This window comes from Rhineura floridana, chromosome 11, assembly GCF_030035675.1.
Source record: "Rhineura floridana isolate rRhiFlo1 chromosome 11, rRhiFlo1.hap2, whole genome shotgun sequence".
Taxonomy (NCBI): Eukaryota; Metazoa; Chordata; class Lepidosauria; order Squamata; family Rhineuridae; genus Rhineura; species Rhineura floridana.
Genome location: NC_084490.1, coordinates 27,398,354 through 27,425,754, shown reverse-complemented (window position 1 = coordinate 27,425,754; position 27,401 = coordinate 27,398,354). Strand labels below are relative to the sequence as shown.

The following is a 27,401-nucleotide window of genomic DNA, read 5'->3' as shown; positions in this document are numbered from 1 at the left end:
CCTGTTTCAATAAAAGAGCAGGAAAGGTTAGTAAAGTTTCCAAACTTTTCCTCATCCATTTCCTCATTCTGGAACTTGGCTATCTCTTCACCTTGCCATAGTTCACTCTGAGCACTGAAAAAAGTTTCCGGAGTTGACCTGTTCTGAAGCTGGCCTCAGGTGTAACAACTGTCCTTGAACTGTTAACCTAAAAATATACAGTTCATACAGAAGCAAAACAGGCATAAACTAGTTGAAAGAAAGGTAATTGTTTTCTGTGTCCACAAGAAGTCTTAATTTTGTAATTCTTCCACCATGCCATGTTCACTCATCATCACATAAACACCAGTGTCTTAACTCTTAAGCAAGATCTGGACTCCATTTGAATACCAAAGAGGTCCAAATCTCTATGGAATCCTAAACACCAAAGGAAAAACCTCACACTGGAGTATCAGATTACACCAGTTGCTCCTTTAAAGATAGAATAGGCTTGCATGGCCTCTCTTTCCCTTGCAACTGTTTTTTAAACTGAAGGAGATGTAAAGTACAATGATGTTGGCAGAGTCTTTTCTGTAAGGATAATGAACCCCCCCCCAAGATCTCTGGTGGGAAAAACACACACAGCACCACTGTGTGACTTCCTATTTATTAGCAAACACAGTTGACTTCTAGCATTTAGAAGGAGCTGATAGATGCAATCCTATCACAGACCCAAAAGTTAAGTTTTTTTTCTCTTCACATTTGGAATTGGAGGCAGACAACTTGAGGTGGGTTGTGCCTGGTTCAAGTCTGCTCACAAGAATTTGAGCCAATATGTTTGCTGAAGCAAGCACCCATGCTGCAATTCTGATGACATCCCTATAATTAGCATTTCCAATGTAATATATATGTATATAAGAATAAAATTAAGAGACAGACTTATATTCTTTCATTCCTTTTCTCTCCTCCTCAGCTGCTCCCTGTTGTTCAGCTCTGGCCTCAGTACAATGATGTAACATTTAGGGCAAAAGATGCAGCCCAGTAATCCAGCACTGGAGGCCAAGATAGAGAAGATCTCCACAGCCACCATGTATTTTCCTTTGGTGCTCAGGTAGGTTGGAACAAAAGACAACCAGACACTGCAAAACACCAGCATGCTGAAAGTGATGAATTTGGCCTCATTGAAACTGTCAGGTAACTTCCTTGCGAGGAAAGCCACAAGGAAGCTGATTATGGCCAGGGAGCCCATGTAACCCAAGACACAATAAAACATGGTAGCTGAACTCTCATTACATTCCAGAATGATTTTACCATGCAATGAGTGCATGTCCTTATCTGGGAATGGAGGTGAAGTACTTAACCAAATAACACAAATCCCTGCTTGAATAAAGGTGCAGGAAAGGACAATATAATTTGCCAATCCTTTCCCCACCCATTTCCTCATCCTGGATCGTGGTTTGGTTGCCATGAATGCCAGAACCACAGTGATGGTCTTTGCCAACACAGAGGAAAGGGCCAAAGAGAAGATAATGCCAAAGGCTGTTTGTCGCAGAAGACAGGTCATATTTCCAGGCTGTCCAATGAACAACAATGAGCAGAGGAAGCAAAGGAGGAGGGAAATGAGGAGGATGTAGGTGAGGGTCCGGTTGTTGGCTTTGACAATGGGAGTGTCCTTGTGCTTCACAAAAGTTCGAAGGACTAAAGTGGTGAGGAACGATAAAAAAATAGCTATGATAACTAAGATGATCCCTAAATCTTCTTTGTATGAAAGGTAAATTAGAACTCTTGGAATGCACTGAGTTTGATCCTCATTTGGATACTCTTCTTCTGGACAATTGATGCAGGCATCCATGTCTTTAAAAGAAGAACACAGAAGAAGATCAGCGTTTTAAGTATTTCTAAATGTTGAACAACATCTCTCTAAGGAAGTCTGTTATAAAAACTAGTGAGAATGCATCCTTTTGTGCTCTTGCAGTTCTTTTACCTGGCAGCCAAACATTAGCCAGAGTTTTTCTTTAAACATTGATTAAAAATCTTTATTTATGTATATTCTTAAAAAAATAAACTACCATTGTATTTGTGCAACAGATAGTTATTGCTATTTATTCAATTTATATCCTGCCTGTTCTTCTGAAGAAGTCCACGGTGGCAAACATATCAATGATATAAAACAATTAGGAACATTCAGTCATGGTTGCCAGGAACAGTATCATTCTGGAAATCATTAATGAGGAAGATACACACACTTCACCAAGGCAGACATATCACCACTGAAAAGGTCCTGCCACAGGTCAGTGCCAACTGGTTAACCCCCAATGATGTCACCACCACCAAGGCCTCACCTGCCAATTCTAGGGTTGAAGATGGTTGATAATGGGGAAGAGGCTGCGATGGATACGGTTCACATGATCCCATGGGAAGCCCCACTTATCAGCCTAGCAGCCACATTCTCCACTAGCAGAATTCTGCAGCCTTCAGACCATCTTCAGACTATATCTTGCAGCTTCTAGATCATCTTCAATGGCAGCCCCCCCCCACAGAACATTGTAGTAGCCCAGATGGGAGGTCACCATAAGAACATAAGAACATAAGAAGAGCCTGCTGGATCAGGCCAGTGGCCCATCTAGTCCAGCATCCTGTTCTCACAGTGGCCAACCAGGTGCCTGGGGGAAGCCCGCAAGCAGGACCCGAGTGCAAGAACACTCTCCCCTCCTGAGGCTTCCGGCAACTGGTTTTCAGAAGCATGCTGCCTCTGACTAGCGTGGCACAGCACAGCCATCATGGCTAGTAGCCATTGATAGCCCTGTCCTCCTAATCTTCTTTTAAAGCCATCCAAGCTGGTGGCCATTACTGCATCTTGTGGGAGCAAATTCCATAGTTTAACTATGCGCTAAGTAAAGAAGTACTTCCTTTGGTCTGTCCTGAATCTTCCAACATTCAGCTTCTTTGAATGTCCACGAGTTCTAGTATTATGAGAGAGGGAGAAAAACTTTTCTCTATCCACGTTCTCAATGCCATGCATAATTTTATACACTTCTATCATGTCTCCTCTGACCCGCCTTTTCTCTAAACTAAAAAGCCCCAAATGCTGCAACCTTTCCTCGTAAAGGAGTCACTCCACCCCCCTGATCATTCTGGTTGCCCTCCTCTGAACCTTTTCCAACTCTATAATATCCTTTTTGAGATGAGGCGACCAGAACTGTACACAGTATTCCAAATGCGGCCGCACCATAGATTTATACAACGGCATGATGACATCAGCTGTTTTATTTTCAATACCTTTCCTAATTATCGCTAGCATGGAATTTGCCTTTTTCACAGCTTCTGCACACTGGGTCGACATTTTCATCGTGCTGTCCACTACAACCCTGAGGTCTCTCTCCTGGTCGGTCACCGCCAGTTCAGACCCCATGAGCGTATATGTGAAATTCAGATTTTTTGCTCCAATATGCATAACTTTACACTTGTTTATATTGAATTGCATTTGCCATTTTTCCGCCCATTCACTCAGTTTGGAAAGGTCTTTTTGGAGCTCTTCGCAATCCCTTTTTGTTTTAACAACCCTGAACAATTTAGTGTCGTCAGCAAACTTGGCCACTTCACTGCTCACTCCTAATTCCAGGTCATTAATGAACAAGTTGAAAAGTACAGGTCCCAATACCGATCCTTGAGGGACTCCACTTTCTACAGCCCTCCATTGGGAGAACTGTCCGTTTATTCCTACTCTCTGCTTTCTGCTTCTTAACCAATTCCTTATCCACAAGAGGACCTCTCCTCTTATTCCATGACTGCTAAGCTTCCTCAGAAGTCTTTGGTGAGGTACCTTGTCAAACGCTTTTTGAAAGTCTAAGTACACTATGTCCACTGGATCACCTGTATCGATATGCTTGTTGACACTCTCAAAGAATTCTAATAGGTTACTGAGACAGGACTTTCCCTTACAGAAGCCATGCTGGCTCTGCTTCAGCAAGGCTTGTTCTTCTATGTGCTTAGTTAATCTAGCTTTAATAATACTTTCTACCAGTTTTCCAGGGACAGAAGTTAAGCTAACTGGCCTGTAATTTCCGGGATCCCCTCTGGATCCCTTTTTGAAGATTGGCGTTACATTTGCCACTTTCCAGTCCTCAGGCACGGAGGAGGACCCGAGGGACAAGTTACATATTTTAGTTAGCAGATCAGCAATTTCACATTTGAGTTCTTTGAGAACTCTCGGGTGGATGCCATCCAGGCCCGGTGATTTGTCAGTTTTTATATTGTCGCACCAGGTCCTGGTCCCCACTGAAGATTAAGTCCAGGGTTGCCATCCCTCTGGTCGGTTCCATGACCAACTGGTCTAGGGAATAGTCATTTAGAATATCTAGAAACTTTGCTTCTTTGTTATGACTGGAACACATATGCGGCCAGTCTATGTCCAGGTAGTTGAAGTCACCCATTACTACCACATTTCCTAGTTTGGATGCTTCCTCAATTTCATATCTCATCTCAAGGTCTCCCTGAGCATTTTGATCAGGGGGACGATAGATCGTTCCCAGTATTAAGTCCCTCCTGGGGCATGGTATCACCACCCACAACAATTCTGTGGAGGAGTCCGCCTCTTTTGGGGTTTCCAGCTTGCTGGATTCAATGCCTTCTTTCACGTATAGAGCGACTCTGCCACCAATACGTCCTTCCCTGTCCTTCCAATATAGTTTATATCCAGGGATAACCGTATCCCACTGTTTTTCTCCATTCCACCAGGTCTCCGTTATGCTCACTATATCAATGCTCTCCTCTAAGACCAAGCACTCCAGTTCTCCCATCTTGGTTCAGAGGCTCCTAGCATTAGCGTACAGGCACTTGTAACCAGAACATGGACAACTGAGACTAGGCTATTCTAGGCCAGTCACAACCATATCTGATGCATCAGCCTAAGCTGTGCATAAGCACTGTAGCCACAGAAGCCACTTGAGACTCCGGTGACAAGTTGGAATCCAGGAATATGCCCAGACAATGAACCTGTTCCTTCAGGGGGAGTGCAATCCCTCCCAGAACAGGTCACACACCTAATTCCCAAACATACTCTGAACAGGTAAACGCATAAATAAATAACATATTTTGTTACAGAAATTGCTTTATATGTCTTTGCATTATGCCTCCCACCCTTTTGATGTGAGATCCTCCCTTCCGGACATGGAGCACAGTCATAGCAGCAAAATTTCTCTCCTTCCTTCTTTTTCCTGCTGGAGCCAGGATAGCAGTTGTCATTGCACGTAGAAACTGGCAGCACCTGCACAGAAACATGAAAGATGATTACCAACAAGAGAGGTTTCTCCCCCCCCCAAAGTGCAGGTCAGCAAATACTGGGGTGAGTTTCAGATTACACAGTGTGATAGTACTGTCTCTCCGCTGAAGTTCGCTTCAAAAGGAAAACCATAATTGGTGATGGTGTGGGATACTGTCTGAGCAAATGTTCTTCTCTACAGAGATGATTTACAAAAGAAAAGAAATGTATAAAGTCAAAACCTCTGCAGAGCTGCTCAGTCCACACCTAATAAGAATTCAGCTTCATTAATCCGTTGAATTGGTTCGATGACGAACAGTGGGGATGACCATTGCTCTTATGCCTGGAACACAGAAATAAGTAGCAAGATGATAAAGGACCTTTGCAGAAGACACCTAGTTTAGGAAGCATGAAGAGAGTCTGACTTTTTAGCAGGATTAAAGAGGGATTGAAATACCATGTTATAAGAAACCACCAAAACTGTCTCTTTTGACATAAAATGGTTACAAAAGAGCAATTGTTGGGGGCATGGTTTCCTTCTGTGACCTTTTTAAAAAATAAAGATGAAATAATGAAGCCAGAAATAAACCTAGACCATCTCAGGAATATGAGATAATGCACGTGAAGCCTCAAATTGGGTATCATCAGTCTTTCTATCTTTAGAAAGAAAGGCAGAATCTATAGACTTTGGGGGTATTTTTCAAGAATGCTAGCCAGCATAATTCAGTATCTGAAGAACAGACAGAATGATGAACTAGCCTAATTGACATTTTCTCCCTTCTATGCTCAATATTTTGTTGCTATAGGGCTGTTCACATGTTATTCTGTATACAGGCACAAGGAGCCTATACACATGCACAGACGTTTGTGTGAATGATTGTACATGTGGTGAATGTAAAAGTAAATAGATGGATTAACTCTTCAAAAATGTCAGTATAGATTACGTGTACAGCTGTCCTCATGTTCACTGTTTCTGTGTATGATCATGTTCAGTACCTCACCTGATTAAAGCTTTGATGCCACACAATATGATCATCATGGATGGTTAGCTCTTTGCCTGGAGGAGCCTGAGGTTCCAGTCTTCCAACTTTTACTCTGACCACAGAGCCATTGGGAAACATCAGCCAATTTGTAACATCAAAACCTGCAACGAATTCTCCATTGTCATCAAAGCTCACTGTGTCTCCAGCACTGTTGTTGAATATGATGTGCCTTAGAAAGGGATGGACCTAAATTCAAAGAGAATATCAAGAAAGGGATACCTACGTCTTCAAACTATTTCAATGAGCTTCACAATGGCTTGCCATACTCTTTTAATTTATTTTTGTACAGAACATGTGCTGACTCTATATTTCTAGCTGGCAATTTCCTTCATTTGTCTGAATTTCAAATGCACTATTTTATATTGTCCATTGATTATCCAATTGGATTTATAAATGCCAGCAACAAAACAAAAATAAAAACAAAACGATTTTGATGGAACTTTTTTAGAGAGGTCAAAGTTTCCATTTACTTCTGGATCATGTATTGAATTGCAATTACCTGCCATGGTTGCAAATTCTGAAATACTAATCTCCAATCTTTAAACAGCCTTCTGTGTTTAAAGATATTTTCGTATATGGCCTGCAAAGCATGTGCCACAGCATAGACAGCATTGTAGATACTGTAGCTGTGGCCAGTCATCTTCATTTCAAACAAAACACCAGGAATGCTCTCCAGTTTCTCCTCCCCAGTGCAAGTTTTCTCTTCATCTTCCTCTGGCTCCTTTGAGATTTTTATTGAACAGCTGAATGCCTGCTTCCAGAAGTCCTGGATAAAACCATCTCTTTTGGACCAGGAAGGTCTTATCCTCTTAATAAACTTTTGGAATCCTAATGGTTGATTTGAGTGAGCAGTGAAGGATATGGAACCATGGAATATTTGCATATCCCAAGTCTTTTGAAAGGACACTGATGTGAAATCCCAGTGGGATGTAACAATCCACACTTTACTGAGAGGAGGCAAATCCAAATGGGATGCTAAAAACAGAAATATCCTCACAATCTGAAAGGATGGAGGTTCTCCGTAGATAAAGAATACACTGGCTTTCATCTGAATGATAACTTCATAGGTTTTCCAGTGCTGTAAAAGCACATCTATCATATTATCTACATAATTCCACTTTGGCAGTCTCTTTATGAAGGCATAACAGATTCCATTCTGGGAAAGCATAGGGACCATTGTCTGTAAGAACCGGTCCCCTTTGTCATCATCCACAGCCCCAACCCCAACCCATGTCCATCCAAAATGCTGAAGTAATCGTACAACTCCCACTTGCTGGTGGGCTTCAGTGGGTACCATTTGGTACAAAAATGGGAATAGCATTTTGGAACCTTGTAGTGGCAAAAATGATCCATAGGTAAGCTGAAATAAAATGTATTTAGATATTTTTGGATGGAGAGAATGTTATATCTTAGAAGTAGAGAGGTGCAGTGGGTTCTGTAGCTCATCTAGACCCACACTCTGCGTGATGCTGGAAATCCAGAATTGGACCATTCCCAACAGATTTTTCCCTAACCTCTGTTTAAGACCTCTAGAGGTAGGGAGCCTACACATCACAAAATCTAGTCCTGTCCTTTGGGGTTCCATAGAAAAAGCTTTCATCTTCTTCTGTGTTACAGGCATTTTGGAATTTGAGAAATGCTATAATGTCATAAGAACATAAGAACATAAGAACAGCCTGCTGGATCAGGCCAGTGGCCCATCTAGTCCAGAATCCTGTTCTCACAGTGGCCAACCAGGTGCCTGGGAGAAGCCCGCAAGCAGGACCCGAGTGCAAGAACACTCTCCCCTCCTGAGGCTTCTGGCAACTGGTTTTCAGAAGCATGCTGCCTCTGACTAGGGTGGCAGAGCACAGCCATCATGGCTAGTAGCCATTGATAGCCCTGTCCTCCATGAATTTGTCTAATCTTCTTTTAAAGCCATCCAAGCTGGTGGCCATTACTGCATCTTGTGGGAGCAAATTCCATAGTTTAACTATGCGCTGAGTAAAGAAGTACTTCCTTTTGTCTGTCCTGAATCTTCCAACATTCAGCTTCTTTGAATGTCCACGAGTTCTAGTATTATGAGAGAGGGAGAAGAACTTTTATCTATCCACTTTCTCAATGCCATGCATAGTTTTATACACTTCTATCATGTCTCCTCTGACCCGCCTTTTCTCTAAACTAAAAAGCCCCAAATGCTGCAACCTTTCCTCGTAAGGGAGTCGCTCCATCCCCTTGATCATTCTGGTTGCCCTCTTCTGAACCTTTTCCAACTCTATAATATCCTTTCTGAGATGAGGCGACCAGAACTGTACACAGTATTCCAAATGCGGCCGCACCATAGATTTATACAACGGCATTATGATATCGGCTGTTTTATTTTCAATACCTTTCCTAATTATTGCTAGCATGGAATTTGCCTTTTTCACAGCTGCCGCACACTGGGTCGACATTTTCATCATGCTGTCCACCACAACCCCGAGGTCTCTCTCCTGGTCGGTCACCGCCAGTTCAGACCCCATGAGCGTATATGTGAAATTAAGATTTTTTGCTCCAATATGCATAATTTTACACTTGTTTATATTGAATTGCATTTGCCATTTTTCCGCCCATTCACTCAGTTTGGAGAGATGAGCTCTTCGCAATCCCTTTTTGTTTTAACAACCCTGAACAATTTAGTGTCGTCAGCAAACTTGGCCACTTCACTGCTCACTCCTAATTCTAGGTCATTAATGAACAAGTTGAAAAGTACAGGTCCCAATACCGATCCTTGAGTGACTCCACTTTCTACAGCCCTCCATTGGGAGAACTGTCCATTTATTCCTACTCTCTGCTTTCGGCTTCTTAACCAATTCCTTATCCACAAGAGGACCTCTCCTCTTATTCCATGACTGCTAAGCTTCCTCAGAAGCCTTTGGTGAGGTACCTTGTCAAACGCTTTTTGAAAGTCTAAGTACACTATGTCCACTGGATCACCTCTATCTATATGCTTGGTAGATTTCTTAATTTGCTCTTTTCCAGGATTAAGATCCCCTGTTCCTTCAACTTTTCTCCATAGAACCTCTGTTCTATAATCCTGACAATCTTTCTTGCCCTGGGAAAGGAAGCAAGCAAACTGTCCAAAGCAGTCCCTGCTTAACTTCATAACTATCACCAAGAGCTTCTGCCCATCCCCATCCTGGTCTGTTTCCACTAACAGCTTTTATGCTATTTGGGCTTGAATTGGCCCAATTTGGGGTTAGAATGTTATGGCTTTCTGGTATGGAGTGACTAACAAGGCCTTAGACCAATTATTTCCAAAATAATGTGTGCTTTTGCTCAGAGGTAAACATTTAACAGATTCAGGGGAAAAAATCTTAGGGACCCCCACTCCACAATTTTTTTAAAAAAGTTTGATTTAGAGAGTTAAAAGACCAATAGGCAGACTTATTCTGGACTGTTCCACTTTACTAAGCTAATACTTAGGAATCCAAACTCTCCAGTTCAGCTTCTTGGTTTCTTTGTGGCCTTCTCCAGCTTCTTTCTGTTATAGCGTCTCACTATGCGTCATTTCACTACTGACTTATGATTAGCTTTTGATCAATTGTGATTCTGAGATCATTTGCACATGTATTACTGAATGCAATTTTTGAATAAACATTTGCCTTTGTTGAAATTATTTATGTAAATTTAAATCAAGGTTAAATCAAGGTTAAATAGTATTCCTGTCTCCTGGGATGTTAGCAATCCCTTCTAATTTTACCATATCTGAAAATTTGATAAAGATATTCTCTACCCCTTCATGTAAGTCACTGAGAAAAAATGTTGACAGTCCCTAGATAGGCACCTCTACCAACCCACTCAAAACCTCCATCCATGTGATGTGAAGTATTTGGTAGGAGCAGGATGAAGGATGAGGCTATACTATCCCAGGGAGGGTTGGGGCCAATTTGGATCACCAAACTGGGGCCCAAATCAGATTGGGGGGCATATTCCTAGTAACTGATGGGCAATCCTTGCATAAAATTTTCCAATGTGCTGTGAGTCCACAATCTGCTATCATCATGAAGCCTGCATTTAATCAATTTGATTATCAAAGCATCATGAGGAACTTTGTCAAATGGTTTCCTAAAATCAAGTGGTATGGCACAACTGTGAAAGCTCCATACGCTCATGCACAAAGCTTACCTGTGGAGTCTTGTAGATCGCTGAAATGACAGCCACATTGACAGAGATCTCAGAGAAACATCCTCCAATGATTGCTATCAGATTGTTCTGCTTGTGACACCTGAAGTTGGGGACAAACCTCTGTTTTGATGAAAGGATGCTCAGAGTGGCTTTACAGGCCATTCTTGCAGTCAAGTAGCTATTGAGGATGTGGAATCCCAGAGATATATTTGACAAGATTGTGGGATTCTCATTGATCTCTTTCACAGCAAATGTTAAGGCCATTATATGCTGGTAGTTCTTAGGCACTGAACTGTAATAAGGATTACAGGTGTTTAATAAAATAGCCACAACAATAACAGAAATGCATTTGTACATGTCATCATCATTAATTCAAATGCTGTCAACCCTAAGGTGAACCTTAGAACCATAGAAGATAATTCACTAATAGGCAAAAAACCTTGCGGTTTAAGAATGTGCCTATAGCCCACAGATATTTCTACCAAACTTTAAAAAGCAGGGAAATTGGGCAGCTATAGTGAATGCACCAGGGGAGCAGGAGACCAGAACTCGTCTCTGAGATATTGTACTGCCCTACAAAGTTGTCAAAATGCAAACACAATTTGGGTTGGTCTTTCACAGTCCAATCCACTTGCTGTGTATCTTGGAAGAATTTGGTAACAAGCAAGTGTCTCTGAGTTCAGAACTATAAGTTTTGTAAGGTTTTGTTTTGAAATGAGCTTATGGGAAGCCTCAGAATGGCATGGGGGGATATTTTCCATTTAACATTGCAGAATGTGAAAAATCCCCGCTGACTATAGTATACAACCACTCTCGTGGCTGCATAATATACTGAAGAATTATCTGAAACAGATATTCCTCCCATCAAGAACTAAATGGTTTAAATGCCTTGGGATCATTCTAGGGCTTAATAAACTGTATTTGTCAATTCCCTTATATACCAAGAACAGCAATCCGCCCAAAGTATGGTTGTATATGTGTGTCAGGGTTATATCTTAGTCATACTCACAGAAAAGACCCATGGCAATTAATGAACATGATTAACTTAGTCTTATTCTTTTCAGTGAGTCTACTCTGAGTATAACCATGGATACAACCATTTGTGTCTGTAAATTCTGGATATGGATCAGATTTAGATTAATCCTGTATCCCAGGCCAAATTATGCTTGTTTGGAGAGATTCAGGAGATGTCTAAGATGAATCAGGCTTGCTCTAAATCAAGTCTAGGTCCTCTGAAAGCCTTGTGATCAATTTGGAAGCAAAGACAGCCATTGCCTCCTGAAAACAATGGAACATTTCACCCCAAGCATCCCATATAATGAAAACACAAGTGCTAGGAGAGGGGGAGGAAAAGATGTGGAGGGGAAATGTTGTGACTCATGGGCCTAGCATTCAACCAGAGAATAACTTTATCAGGGCTCTCCTTTTCACTCCTACTCACAGTGCTTTTAGGAAGGATACAGAAGACGCTAGATGTCGATTCTGTATTTTCACTGCATTTGTGATTGTGTGTCTGTGGCAGTACAGACAACAGGGCTTCCAAGAATATTTGAGTGTGAGGACTAACTGGGAGTTTTATCACTGGATGAAGCAATAATCTTACCCTGTGTGTGTCTGTAACACAGTCACAACAAAGATCACAGAAAACATCTTATAAAAGGGGGGAAGGGAATCTCTTTTTAAAAGCACCTCAGACATTAAAGGATCTCCTTGCACTACGCAATGTGAACAAGCTCTATAGTGTTCACTTTCATGTATTTTCCCAATGCATCATCCATCTACTCCATCAAGGATGAACTACTTATAGTTTCTTTCTACATACACACATACACAAAACACATCCTCTCTCATTTAAAATAGCTTTTAATTCATCATAACTTCCCAATTCCTCCTGCCATTGCTTTGAAATCCTGCAAGATGCTTAGGGCTTATCCAGAGAACCTCTTCATTGAGCATTCATCCTGATTTGCTTGCACAAAGCTTACACAGAGGTTAGATTATATCTGGTCTTTATTGGGTATTCATTCTAATTTGCTTGCAGGGTTTTTATATATCTTTTCATTTGTCACTCATTCATCCCACACTTTTCAGTGAATTTCCCTATCACTTTCCAAACTGCAAAACATTCAATTCTTTTTTAAAGTGGATTTGTTATACCAAGACAACTAAGAGCCCTTTATTCCACTTTTATTGTACAAACCTAAAGTACCAGTATGTGCATGAGTTCCTCCTGAAAAATTAGTGACTGTCTGGAGACACCCTGACTTACGAGCATTTCTAAGAGAGATGCTAAACTAACCAAAAAAACTATAGCAGCAGAAGCTGCTTTTCACCATCCTCAAAATTAATTTTAATGGTGCCTGTCAAAAAACTACACCAACACTCTGCACATATCCTTCAGAAATTTGTCAGGTTCTTACCTAGAGGCATCTCTATAATATTTTCCACTGTCATGCAAACAAACCACAAAACAATAGGGAAGATTAAGAGAAATTTGTTTTAATAACTCCAAATTGTAAAGGACATCCTTGCAGCTATCCTTCTGAATTTTAGTACGTTTAATCCTCTCAAAAGGGCTACCATGTCTGCAAATTCCATCTGATTCTGCTCATCCTAAATAATGATGTTTTTTAAAGAGCAAATTGTAAAGGCTCCCTGCACAAAAATCCCTATTTCTCGCAGCCTTTCCCCAACCAGTGTGCCTCCAGATGTTGTTGGACCACAACTCCCATCAGCCTCAGCCATTGGCAATGCTGGCTGAGGCTGATGGGAGTTGTGGTCCAACAACATCTGGAGGCACACTGGTTGGGAAAGGCTGCTCTAGAGGTTGTCCAGTTTCATATACTAAAAAGGAGCTACTTTCACTGCAAATTTCATTCAACTGTCATTAAAAGAAACATAGGTATAGATATATCACCATTTGTTATTGATCCCAGAAGGATGCAGTTAATCATTAAATTCATGTATTACTGAAAAAATAGAAATACTAATGTTTTAAAGCAAAGTATTTTGGCCTCCATCTTTCTTAGCTGTTCTGGTTAGAATGAAAGGGTGTTGTACTCTCGAGGACTTTTCAGATGCTACAAGAGAAACACCAATTGATCCATGGATAGTGGAAACCAGGGTAAAGTTCTGGATATATAGTCTTGGCACCTCACACCATATTGCCTCAACCTAAAAATTCTGAGTTACAGCACATACAGCATTTCTGGGTTTTCCATGCTTAGTATTATACAGCCACAAGAGGGACTGTTTATACAGCCACAGGAGTTGCTATATACTACAGCCAGCATGGATTTTTCACATTCTACAATGTTAAATTGAAAATACCACCCCATGCCATTCTGATGCTTCCCATAAGCTCATTTCAAAACAAAACCTTACAAAACTTATAGTCCAGAACAGAAACATTTGCTTAACAACCCTCTAAATTCTAAATGGTGATACAAAAAACCGTCAAAATTGATAGTTTAAAGTGTAAAAAGAGAGAGAAAAATCCAGACCCCTGTTGGACATTTTTCGGTCAGAGTTCTCATAATTTGTCGAAATTAATTCAAAATCAGCCATGTTCACAGAGTACCTGTAATTCTATTACTCACCTTGCCCCATACTCTGACCTTCATCTTCTGCAGTTTAAAGGGTAAAAAATGCCTAGCCAAATTTTAATTAGTGTAATAAATTTAACATTAAAGTTAATGATAAGCCAGGGCATGCTCAGTAAGAACCAACAGTCAGTGCTGTAAAAACCAGACTCACAGCTGCTTGGCTAGGCTAATCAGGGGGCTACACCCATACCAGACCTTTAGGAGACTCCTATTCCCATGACAGCTCCAATGGCCAGACTGGTCTAACAGTCAGCTGCTCTGATTGAAGCTCTAGCAACTCTTAGCACCCTTCACTAACTACACTTCCCAGGATTCTTTGGGGGATGCCATGACTGTCTAAAGTGCAATAAACGTCTGGTGTGGATGTGTCCAGGGACAGTTTTAGTTTAAATTTGGGTGGGAGACTACATGTGCCTGCTGTAGAATAAAAAGGTGGGGGGAAAGCTGAAAAAGAATGATACTGTTTACAGTGTTTTCCTTTGGGAAAGGAAAGGGGCTTTTCCTCTGCTCAGTACCCACCCACCCAATCTCCTCCCTTCCCCCCCTCCTGCCCTTCTCCTCTCCTCCTTGCCCTTCACCTGGTCAGTTTCACCTGTTCTAAGCATGATTGCACAGGAGTAAATCTCACTGAACTCAGAAAGCATGCAAATGATCAAACCTGCCCTCCCCTCCCCTCCTCCTCTTCCATCCTATCCCCTTCCTCTTGTCCTTCCCTCCCACTTTCTTTCCCACCTTCCTTTGGCCCTCCCCTCCCCTTCCAATTCCCTCCTTCCCCTCCCCCTCCCCTCTCAACTCACTTCCTCCTTCCCTCTCCTTTCCCCTCTCCTTTCCCCTCTCCCTCCTCCTCCCCCCCATGGTCAGTTTTACCTCTCCTAACCATGATTGCATGGGAGTAAAACCTATTGAACCCAATAACCATGCAAATGATCAGACCTGCCTTTCCCCTCATTCCCCTCTCCTCTCCCTTCCTCCTCCCTTCCTCCCCCCTCCCCTCTTCCTTCTTCCTCCTGCCCTGGCCACTCCAGCCCTCCCTCCCTCCCCTCCTCTTCCCCTTCTCCCCCAGTTTTACCTATCCTATGCATGGTTGCATGGCAATAAATCCCACTGAACTCACTCAGCATGTAAATGATCAAACCTGTCCAATTCCTCAGCTCCCCATCCTACCTGCTCCCATCCCTCTCCTCCCCTTTGCCCTCTTCCCCTTCCTCCTCCTCCCCTCCCCATCCCCCATGGTCATATTCACCTATCCTAAGCATTGCAGGGTAGTAAATCCCATTGAACTCAATAAGCATGCACATGATCGATTCATTCTCAGCAAACTTGCACAGGATCCTATATCTTACCTCCCGGATTAAAAAGCAGAGAAATCCACTAATAGGCCCCAAAAAAACAAAAACAAAAAACCCCTTGCAGTTTGAGAACGTACCTATAGCCAACAGATATTTCTATCGAATTTTAAAAAGTAGGGAAATTTTGCAGCTATAGTGAATGCACCAGGGGAGCAAGAGACCTGACCTCCTCTCTGAGATATTGTACTGCCCTACAAAATGCGAACAGTGGTCAGCAGAGACTGTAGTGTTTTTATGAAATATGGTTTGTTTATTTACACACATTCCAACCTGAGTTTAGGATGGAGGGGCATCAGCAGTCCTCCTGGACTCAGCCTTGACTTTGGAGGCACAGGACTCGGCAGTCTCTAGAAATGCCTTTACCCAATTAAAATTAGTTCGTCAACTTCGCCTATTTCTGGAGACTGCTGATCTAGCTAAAGTGACCCATGTGTTGATCACTTCTCGTCTAGATTATTGCAATTCTCTTTATATTGGGCTCCCCGAAAGAATACTGCAACAACTTAGAATGGTGCAAAGAGCATCAGTTTTAATGATAACAGGAACTAACTGGCAAGCCCACACTACACCACTCCTTCAACAACTTCATTGGCTGCCTGTTTCTTACTGGATACAATTTAAAATATTAACTTTAACTTTTAAAGCGCTACATGGTTTGGGCCCCTCTTATTTAGCTAACCGGATCTCTTCTTATGAACCCCCTCGGCTCTTGAGATCGGCCCTAGACTCGACCCTCACCATTCCTCCTTTTTCCCAAATTCATCTGTCCAATGTTAGAAATAAGACATTTTCTGTGATTGCCCCTACTTTATGGAATAATTTACCTCAAGAAATACGCCTTTCCTCTTCCCTTTTAATTTTTCGTCGGCAGCTGAAAACCTTTTTATTTTGTTCTGCTTTTAAATTGTGAGATACTGTTTTACTTTGTTGTTTAATATCAATTGTTTTATGACTATTTTGTAAATGCTGCTCTGAATCCTTTGGAAAGAGAGCGGGATAGAATTTTTTAAAATAAATATATAAATAAATCCAGCTTTTCCATCAGGGTTACAGGAGGCATCTCTGCCTGCCTCCAGTTCCCAGCTTTTCTCTGACACACTAAAAACACAAGCCTGTCCTCGGCCCCAGGAGGGGGGCAGTGGCTCTCTTGAAGAGTTTCAATGACAGAAGGATCTCTCTGGCCCATTTACCAGTTGATGTGCACCTGAGAGATCCATTAACCCCTGGCCACTCTATTAGACTAACAAAAGAAACTCATCTGACCAGCAGAGCATTTCTCACCCCCAGGTGCAGGATTCCAAATCAGAGGCTGGAAAGGGACTCATAGAAATTATCCATCTCAACCCCCCAAACTCACAACAATATTGTAATCAGTCTGATTTTACATTAAACTGCAGTTTCAGATTCAACTGTTAATGCACCCAAAATAGAAACAGAACTTAACCTCCCATTTGAAACACAAAAGGTTATCTCCACCATCATATGACATTGATCAATAAAAAGGCTTTGAAATTAATAAAAATTAATAAATTAATACATAATATCAATAAATTAATAAAATTAATAAAAATAAATTTGACAGATTTCTAGGATGAATAGCAAGAGAAATATAATTTTCTAGGTTAGATTCTCTGTAGGAGCAGTAGTAACACAGGAAAGACGCAAAGTAAGAAGGACACCAACAAACATTCAAAAATGTAATTCTCCATCTTTGGAGATGGCAGGTGTTGCTACCACTCACCATATGCTCAGAATTGTATGTTACCCAATGCTTCCAAGCTACACAGGAAGTGGATTGGACTGTGAAAGACCAACCCAAATGGTGTTTGCATTTTTACAGATTTGTTGGGCAGTACAATATCTGAGAGAGAAGGTTCAGTTTCCTGCTCCACTGGTGCATTCACTGCAGCTGCCCAATTTCCCTGCTTTTTGAAGTTTGATAGAAATATCGGTTGGCTATAGGTATGTTGTTGAACTGCAAGGATTTTTGCCTATTAGTGAATTTTAACTCTCACCTTGGCTACTGTACCCTTTGATTCACATCAGAGCAGCTAAAAAAGACAGAAATGGAAACATTTTGTTATGAAACTTTCATAGCTTTATTCTGTTAGTTACTCTAACATACATGTGAAACATTTTAATAGTTCCAAGTACCATTGATATTATTTAATTCAATACACTGAGAAACTATTTTATTTACCAGGACCAATTGTTTTGATGAATGAAGAAATACTGAACAACGTGAAGTCAGTTCATGCATTGAAAATATCATTCACAATATCTGCCATCTGAGATGCATTAATGCAACTGAAGGCAATTAGAATAAAGAGAGAAAATGAAAGATCTTATTGTAGATGGAAAGTATCAAGGGGAGCCTTACAAGCTTTCAGAAACTCACATACATTTAAAAGCAATCACCCAGATACATGTTGCCTGAAGGCCAATTCACAAGCTACTTTCTAAAATCCACATATCCCTATAAAGTTTTATTTGCGCACTTTTAAGTTTAAAAGTATGAAGACCAGTTGGGACAAAACCCTTCTCTAGTGTATTTTAAGTTTCACCAATAAACCAGAATTTGGCTAGGCAAAGTGCAGGGGTGAAGACAACAGGAAGAATGAGGCATGCTGGCATTTCTCAAATATAACAACATGGAAAGAATGGTTAAAAAGATAAGAAGTCTGAAGCAGTCGTGAGAGAGGTCAGAAATAGAGGGAACGATTATTTAGCAGAAATGCACAGGATCCATTCATTCAATGGACCTTGAGGAGGGAAACTTATTAGTGGCTTGTGACCAACAATAAAATATAGAAGGTAGGCCAAAAATAACTAACAAACTGGAAGGTTGATTAAATCCCACTTTTTTCCATACCAGATAGTACACAAATTCACATGTATTTATTTATTTATTACCCCAATATGCATTAAAACAAAACAATGTTAAAAACATTTTTAAAAGCTTTAAAAAAGGGGGGGTTAAAACATATTATTAAATAAAACATATTAAAAGCAATTCTAACACAGACACAGACTGGGATAGTTCTCAACTTAAAAGGCTTGTTGAAAGAGGAAAGTCTTTTCAAAAGGCATCGAAAAGATAGCAGAAATTCTTGTTGATGTACAGGGTTGCATTATGACATATTGTCAATTTGAATGGGCATTTTACAGAATGAGATAACAAAATTAATGTCTTACATAGGCAGATCAATCAACATCTGTGCAGGCTGTTCCGTGAAAGAGAGGCTATCGTAGTTTAAGAAGACCTGAGAAACAATCTCCCCAATGATGAAGTCGCCTGGCTGGTAAAATTCATAAGGAATAGGGAGGGGATCATCATGTATGCTGCAGTTAATGGAAGGTGTCATGCACACAGTATGACATAGCAATACAAGCAACAACAACACCACAAGCATGATTCTGTTGAAAAAGCTTTGCCTCCGAATGTTGATTCCCATATTTCCATCAACAGCGCTATATACGGCAATTATCTGTTTTCCTACAAGGTCCTTTGAACAGTGGCAGATTGTACTGCTGTTACACTGATTTACAGCTTAGCATATTAGGAAATCTGAGCATTATCTTCTGGTCGTATATCCAGTAATAGCTCTGTGTTCAACAGTGTTGCTGAACAGCATATTCTATTTATCTCCTCACTTTTTCCGCTATGGGTGAGTTAATTAAAATCTTCATATATACTTCTTCAGCTACAAGTACCCATTATTTTTCCTTGGTGTGCAAAGAAAGCAAAAGTGTAACTCTAAAAGGGCTCCATGACTTTGTCCAAAAGAACATGAGTATCATTAGAGTGAGGCAGCATTATGGTGTAGCAGGTGTGCATGGGTGTGTATGTATGTATGTGTTAATTTATACCTAGCCAAGGAGGCCCATTTTTATCCAGTAAATATCTGGGAAGTGGAAAAGTAACTGGGCAAAGAGAAGGAATGAGGACAGGGATACTCACACTATACTTTAAGGGTCTAAAAAGCATGCCAGGATCAGCTGTTAAAAGTATACCCTAACATATATGGAAAATAATCATACAAGAGGTTGACAGAGCCCTGCCTATGCCTGAGTCCAGTGCTCAACAACACAAAGCTTCTATATATTTTTTCTCAGATTCTAATTGTTGATCTTGCTAATGACATCTTTATGTCCATTCTGTGCAAAAGGCTGGATGCCAGTAATTTTGACAGTAATAGATGTGATTATAATTTCCCCAGTGTGATGATGTTCCTTGAAGTTGTATCACAAATTTAAAAATTACTACCCCACAACTCTACAATAATATTCTTCTTTTAGGGATAACAAGCTGTCAGTGGTACTTAGGCAGAAAGTTGTAGGCTGCATGGTCATATAAACAGATCACTCATGTTTGGCATAACTTGAAAGTCTTGGCTTAAAGGCTGGGAAATATGAGGCTCATCAATATCATGATTTTGGGAACATCTCCTTTAACAAATCATTTTCAATTTTTCCTTGTCTCATTTCTTGTTTTTATTACTATTATATTGTTATTATTAAACAAAATGCAGTACTGTCAGTGTGTATGGCATAATTTACAGAAGGAAGGAAGATCTCTAGTTCAAGGAGGTTACAGTCTAAATTTTCACTGTATGTGTCCACAAAGTGAGTTAAAGGAAAGTTAAGGAGGGAATGATATCCAAGCATCAGAAAAGAGGTTGATGGAGTAGAAAATTGTAACATGGTAAAAAAGAAGAACTTTAGTATTTATTTCACTGAAAGTATAGCATTTATAGAGGTAATACTACAGAGATTAAAAGGCAAGACTAGAAAATCTCCTTAACTTGGGCAAGACTCTCTAGCCTTGCCTAGGAGAAGGAGGAGGTGAGCAACTTGGGGTGGTTGGGCACTGAAAGCTGCTTTGCTTTCCTTTCCAGAAGGAAAGCAGCATGTCTCTTCATGCTATCATGAAAATTGATCAGCCTCAGTCACAGTGGAGGAGGAGAAGTTGAAGATAGAGTATTAGGGTGGTTGGGAAAGTTGCTTTCCTTTCCTAAAACATTGTTGGAAACATATTATTTTGATATTCCTGGGGAGGAAAAAAAGGCAAGAGATGGCAGACAAAAAATATCCCCACTCCCCTGCCCTCAGGTCTACTCTGGTGCTGAACCAAGTGCCCAAGTGGGCACAGCTGAACCTAGTGCCCAAGTGGGCACAGATCACCTTGCTTCCCCACCTAGGTCTCGATTATACATGCCAGGTTGGCATCCTCATCCTTTGTTAAATCATGGATGAGGGATATTTTATTATGAACCAACCTGTCATTTATAAGCAGCACCCAGAGACCTGAGGAAAAGCTGGGATCAGCCTCCACCAAACCTTTGGCTGGAAAAATGGTCAGAACACAACATAGGTTGTAACTGTCTGTGCCATGGCCCAGATTTCAACCATCTGGGTCAAGTTGCCCCTAACTAACTTACCCTTGATCCAATGCCATATCTCCTCTTACATAAGACCTTTGGAATTGTGCTCCTCCCTGCTTCCCAAAGCAGTCCAAAGTGCACTGTTCCAGGCACATGGTCTGTTTCCACTGAGCAACCAGAGCGTCCTTCTTGGGTGTCCTGGTTGCTTAATGGAAGATTACTGGGTAACCTTTGTCAGTCTGCGCTCTTGTACACTAACAGAGCTACTACTGATGCTGTCATCTTTGCCATTTATAGCTTGTTGCTTTTATCTCCTCTCTGTAGTCTCTTCAGTCTCAGGCCAAATTTATCCTTTGTATAATAAGCAACATTCTTCACCAGATCAATTAGAAAATATAAGCTGATTCCAGTTCCAGGTATCTCAGGTATTGCCTCCTTCAAGACAGCCAGAGCCACCCACTCATGCAAAGATGCATTCACCACACTGTGAACCCACTGAGATGCCCCTCCCCCTGGCTAGCTTTAATCAGCCATTAAGGGCAAGGATCAGGTGGGCACATTGTTGGGAGCATACTTGCAAGCACCCTGTCAACATCATCAGGCTGCAAAACCTGAAACTGATCCCATAAAACATGGCTTGATGGGGCATTGGAAACCTCACTTGGAGCTGCATCGGTCATGTCATCTAGTTCACTATGGAGACAAACACATTTGTCCTCAAAGTACCCAGCAAGCAACTCACAGAGGATCTTGGAGGTGTGTGTATCAGGTTCTACACACTGATATATTGTTGGAGAGGGCATTCAGAAGTAATCTTACATATGACCCTCTGCTTCTTGCCATTCCATAGTGAGATGAGGGCATTGGCATGATTGCCAACTCTATCTACCAGAAAATTCCCTAAAGCATTCAAGAATCCACTGGAGACCATCCTAATGGGGCCCCACCACATAGGAAGAAATTGATACTGTTACCCAAACTTGTCCAGAATAACCACCCCTATTTCCAGACCACAACATTGCCACCAGGGGTAAAAGCCAGTCAGGCACTTGCATTGTATTTTTTTTTTGTACCTGCTAAAAACATTTACTTGGGGAACATAGTTATACTCCGGGTATATCTGAACCCGTAGAAAAGTGAGCCATGTTTATTTATTTATTTATTAAACTTGTATACCGCCCATAGCTGAAGCTCTCTGGGCGGTTTACAAAAACTAAAAACAAATACAATTTAAAATACATCTTTTAAAAAACAATTTAAAACACAATTTAAAAATATAAAACAATATAGAACACATGTAAAATGCCTGGGAGAAGAGGAAAGTCTTGACCTGGCACCAAAGAGATAACAGTGTTGGCGCCAGGCGCACCTCTTCAGGAAATGGTTGCGTTCCATATGCTTAGAGGCACATGTTACCAAATTCTTCCAAGCTACACAGCAAGTGGATTGGACTGTGAAAGACCAACCCAAATTGTGTTTGCATTTTGACAACTTTGTAGGGCAGTACAATATCTCAGAGAGGAGTTCAGGTCTCCTGCTCCCCTGGTGCATTCACTATAGCTGCCCAATTTCCCTGCTTTTTAAAGTTTGGTAGAAATATCTGTGGGCTATAGGTACATTCTTAAACCGTAACTTTTTTTTGCCTATTAGTGAATAAATATGAAATCCCGGCTTTGTTCTGGGGCTGCTCACTCAAATAACCCCTTGTGTTGTTGGTGTGTATGCCGCTATTGCAATAGCTAATAAGGAAGTTGAGGTTCAACCTTGTTGCTGAGTTTGGCTCCAGTTTTGACAGTCTCACCCGAGAGACGGACAGCGGGTTCGGGTAGTTTTCCCGTAACAGCCAGTTTGGATGCTTACCATTTTTTGCATTTCTCTTCCATAACTTAAGGAAAGAAGGACGATCTCCTGTCCAGGGAGCTTATAATAATCTAAATTGTGACTATGTTTGTGTCAGGGAACAGGCTGAACAATAGGAGGTTCTGGGCCTACTGAAAAGTCTTCATGGCCTATGTAGTGTGACAGACAGTAGCTCTACTAGACTTCTAAGCAGCACCCTTTTCCAGCCAGGCTGCCTAAGAAATTTTGACTGGGATTTGGTGGGCAGAGGAAAGTCCCCACCAGTTGTGGGGCCAACAATGAGTTTCTTGTGTCATCCCTTCTACACAGTCTTCAGAGAAAGTAAGTCCAGGAAAGGAGGGAAGGATAACAATGCATGAGAGAGGAGGGTAACAGAAGGGAAAATTTTGACAAATGGGAAAAATTCAACTATTTCCTACTCAGAGTAGACCTCTTGAAATTAATGAAGCTAAGTTAGCCATGTCTATGAATTTCAATGGGTCTACTCTGATTAGCATTAAATACCACCCATACTACTTTTTATTTAAGATCATTTCTATAGTGCTTAATATACAGTATACAGACCGTCTTGGGTGTTGAGATAAGCAGAGGGGGCCCTTTTGGTAGTTCTGCCACCCTCAGAAACTCAGGAGGGGGTGGCCCAGGTGAGGGCATTCTGTGTGGTGGCCCCTGGAACTTGCTCCCCACCAAGGTGTATCTGGCAACTTCATTGTACAGATGCATCACTTTATCCTGAGATGTATATTTTGTGATTTTGTATGTACTACACCTTCAAGTCGGTTCCGACTTTTGGCGACCCTATGAATAGGGTTTTCATGAGGCTGAGAGGCAGTGACTGGCCCAAGGTCACCCAGTGAGCTTCATGGCTATGTGGGGATTCGAACCCTGGTCTCCCAGGTCATAGTCCAACACCTTAACCACTTTTGTGATTTTAGGTTGTTTTAAATTGTTTTTGTCATGAAAACCTGCATCCACAATGGTTGTGTAGCAGGGAATTGTGGGGTTACATTTGACAGTGTGGGATCTTCATGGGTTAACATTTGGCCTCTGAATTAGCACTGAATTAGCACCATGAGTTGGCAGTTTTATTTCCCAGCTGGGGATAATCAGAGAAGCTCAACCTAACACCTTATTACCTGAGATGTACATTTTTAGTACCCACACTATGCAATTTTAGGTTGTTGTTGACTATTTTTAATTATGTGTTTTAAAATGTTGTGACTACCCTGGGACATTTGGGTGAAGAGTGGACAATAAATCTAAACAACAATAACAAACCAGTCTGTGTTCACTAGGGATGGGTGAGAATTTCAATTCAGTTCACATGTCAAGCCAAATCACTCAAATCCCCACTTTCCAAAACAATATAAGAACCAAAACAGTCATCCTTTGAAATTTTCACTTATTCAAATTTTGCAATGCAGTTCACTAACCAATCAATGCATATATTAGGGGAAACTGTTCATAAAAATGAATAGAATAGTGAAAATCACATGTAAAATGCATTATATGACAAGAAAATGTGTATGTTAGTCAAAACTCCTTAAAATGTGTTTATTAGGAGAAATTCACACTAAAATGTTGAAGAATGTTTTTTTTAAAAAAACCACAAATTGCTGCAGAAATGTGGACCACTGAATTTAGGATTGCAAAAATGAGAAACGGTGAGAGCAGAAATTGACAGATGTTTCCATCTCTAATTTTCATTGTGGAGGCCTGGGTTCAATGTAGCAGGGCTACTTAAAATATGCAACCAGACACAAAATGTTCAGTTCGGGGGGGGGGGGTTAAATCCAGAAAGAATATTTGTGCAGCTCAAAATTCAAGTTGTATAAAAAAATCTGCATTATATTAGCTGATGTAAAAAGTGACTGATAACAATGTTAAATAATAATAACAATAATTTATTTCAGACCAGAAGAAACTACATAATTGAAAAACAAACACTACTACCAATAATACATCATAGTATATAAAATTTAATGTGCATTTGGAGAAAAAGTTTATTCACAGAACAATATTAATAACAAATTGTAATTTTTCTCTTTGTCCATTTTCACCACCAGCTTAGTAGTGGAGAAAGATATGCTGTAAGGCTGATTGGGCATGAGTAAAACATAATAACCGTGCCTACTGTGTGGTGGTGAGGGTGGCAAAGAAGGCCCACTTCTCCACCACCATTGCATCCTCAAATAGCTGTCCAGTGGAGCTTTTCCATATTGTCATGGGTCTGTTGACATCAGCTTCAGGAAATGGAGTTTTAGACCCTTCAGAGGCACACTGTGAATTATTTGCAAGGCACTTTGAGGGTAAAGTTGCTCACCTCCATAGCAAACCTGATGCCCTGTCCACATCTAGTGTAGTCCCCAATAAGGTGTCCAGTGCAATGTCTGCTGCAACTTCTTGGGATCAGTTTCAGCTGATGCGGCCTGATGATGTGGACAGGGTTCTTGTGCTGATGCAGCCAGCAACATGTCCTATCAACCCTTGCCCTTGGCTTATTAAAGCTTGCCAAGGGGGTTTAACCGAGTGGATCCAGGGTGTGGCAAGGCGTCTTTGTGGGAGGGAGTGGTTCCAGCTGTCCTGAAAGAGACAGTGGTCCGACTGCTCCTGAAAAATCCCACCCTAGACTCATTAGTTTGTGACAACTACTGCATGGTAGAAAAATCCCCTTTTTAGGGAAATTGATTGAGAGGGTTGTGGCAAGTACTCTTGTTCTTATGTGGGTGTTTGTTTCAAAAATAACCCTCATTCCAAATAAAATTGTCTTGGAGTTCTTGCAGCCTCTTATGTGCATCTTGAATATAACACTTGTCTGCATTAGTGCTGTCAGTTTCCCAGTTCTGAGGATGTTCTGTCAGTCTAGGTAGGCTTCTAAATGTCAGGCAATCTGAGTCTGAGCAACGAAGTATGCACACACAAACACATACAGAAAATACCTGAGTGTGTTGTAACTATGCACACAAATTAGAAGGTGTGTTGAAGCAGCATACGATGTGTGTGTAAATTACAGTGGGCCCCACCAGAATTTCCTAAGTCCCATCAGTGGAAAAAAATCTGGACATTGTGTTTCCTGCAGGCAGTGAGTGCATGTTTGCTTGTTGCTTCTGAGTAGGAAGTTCCTTATAACACAACACTTCTTCTGCATGCATTGAGGGGGTCAGTGTGATCTTTGGGGGACCTTCTGTTTACTCAGTTGAGCTACAGGGATAGACATCTGCCTGGAAATGCCATGGTAAAGATGCCACTGATCACAAAAGATGGGATATTAATATTTTTAATAAATGACTTGGATTCAAGCCATGTTTCATGTTTTACGCAGCCAGAAAGAATCCTAAGAATCACAGCTTTTTGAAACTGCCATTCAAACAGAAGGGAAAAAGAAGGGGATAGAGAAACACTCCACTCCTTACGTCAAGCTTAAATTGTTCTATCTGAATGCTAAAAGTATCCAGTTCTCACTTTTTGTCCTGTTCACCTCCCCAAAGATGGAGTAGCAAACAGCAGCAACTGCTGAAGAAGATTCTGTCAGTTTAGTGAATCTGGCAGCATATTTTTTGTTGGGCACCATGAGTTGGACAGCAAACCCTGTGATTGATGGTGGAAACAGACAAAACTATGATGCTGGCAGGGAAAGGAGGACAAGTGCAGTGGTTCTCTCCCATTTTGGCAGGAGCTGATGCATGCTATTCCATCCAGGACCCCAGAACAGCATAATTTCCTACATCAGGGAACATTCAGTGTAGGGTGGGTGAATGTGAACAGAATCAAGTTAGAGGGCAAGAGTCAGGTGAGATGTGCCCAGGTCAACTCTACTCGCAAGAATTTTAGGAGGGTTGTTTGCTTAAATAAGCACCATACTCAAATTACCATAACATCTCTACAATCAGCATTTTCAGTCATATACATATATATAAAGAGATGCATTATCTATATAATATATATATATATATATATATATATATATATATATATATATATATATATATATATATATATATATATATATATATATTATAATTATGCATTATATATAGAAAGAGATGCATCAGTATGCTGATGACACTCAGCTCTATCTCTCCCTACCACCTGATTGCAGGGAGGGAGTGCTCATCCTAAACCGGTGCCTGGAGGCTGTGAAGGGCTGGATGTGGGCAAACAAACTGAAACTTAATCCAGACAAGATGGAAGTACTGCTTGTCCAGGAAAAAACTGCACCAGGGACAGGGTTGCAACCTGTTCTGGATGGGGTTGCACTCCCCTTGAAGGAGCAGGTCTGCAGTTTGGGAGTCCTAGATCCTGCCCTGCTGCTTGAATATCAGGTGGCTGCGGTAGCCAGGAGTGCTTTTGGTCAACTCAAACTGGTCTACCAGCTGCGTCCGTTCCTGGAGGCAGTTGACTTGGCCACAGTGACACATGCATTGGTGACATCGAGGCTTGATTACTGTAACACACTCTATGTGGGGCTGCCTTTGAAAACAGTTCAGAAATTACAGTTGGTTCAAAATGCAGCAGCCAGAATGTTAACTGGAGCACGGTGCAGGGAGCATATCACCCCTGTGCTTTATCTACTCCACTGGCTCCCAATTTGCTTCCGGGCCCAATTCAAAGTGCTGGTTCTGAACTTTAAAGCCCTAAACGGCCTTGGACCAATATACCTGAGGGACCGCTTATGCCCATATGTACCTGCCCGGGATTTAAGATCATCTGCCCCTGGTTTCCTCTGCATGCCTGCAGGGAAAGGCATTAGACTGACAGGCACGTGGGAGAGAGCTTTTTCAGCTGTGGCCTCCAAG

The 27,401-nt window shown here is 41.2% G+C and overlaps 1 protein-coding gene across 1 annotated transcript; it reads right to left on the bottom strand.

Annotated features, from left to right (window-relative positions):
* Positions 1 to 907: 907 nt before the first annotated feature.
* Positions 908 to 10,671, bottom strand: LOC133367649 (vomeronasal type-2 receptor 26-like). Its single transcript, XM_061591746.1, has 4 exons — positions 10,408 to 10,671; positions 6,220 to 6,447; positions 5,098 to 5,224; positions 908 to 1,812 (listed from the first exon to the last, which is right to left on the bottom strand). The coding sequence occupies exons 1-4, from the start codon at positions 10,669 to 10,671 to the stop codon at positions 908 to 910; spliced, it is 1,524 nt and encodes a 507-aa protein (XP_061447730.1).
* Positions 10,672 to 27,401: the final 16,730 nt, after the last annotated feature.

Bases quoted from the DNA above. Each gene is read 5' to 3' on its own strand.
- LOC133367649 (XM_061591746.1), bottom strand. From the start codon at position 10,671: ATGGCCTTAACATTTGCTGTGAAAGAGATCAATGAGAATCCCACAATC. The intron at 6,448-10,407 runs GTAAGCTTTGTG...CTTTGAATTTAG, and splicing joins CGATCTACAAGACTCCACAG to GTCCATCCCTTTCTAAGGCA. The intron at 1,813-5,097 runs GTGGGAGGCATA...CTTCTTTTAAAG, and splicing joins GAGGATCTCACATCAAAAGG to ACATGGATGCCTGCATCAAT.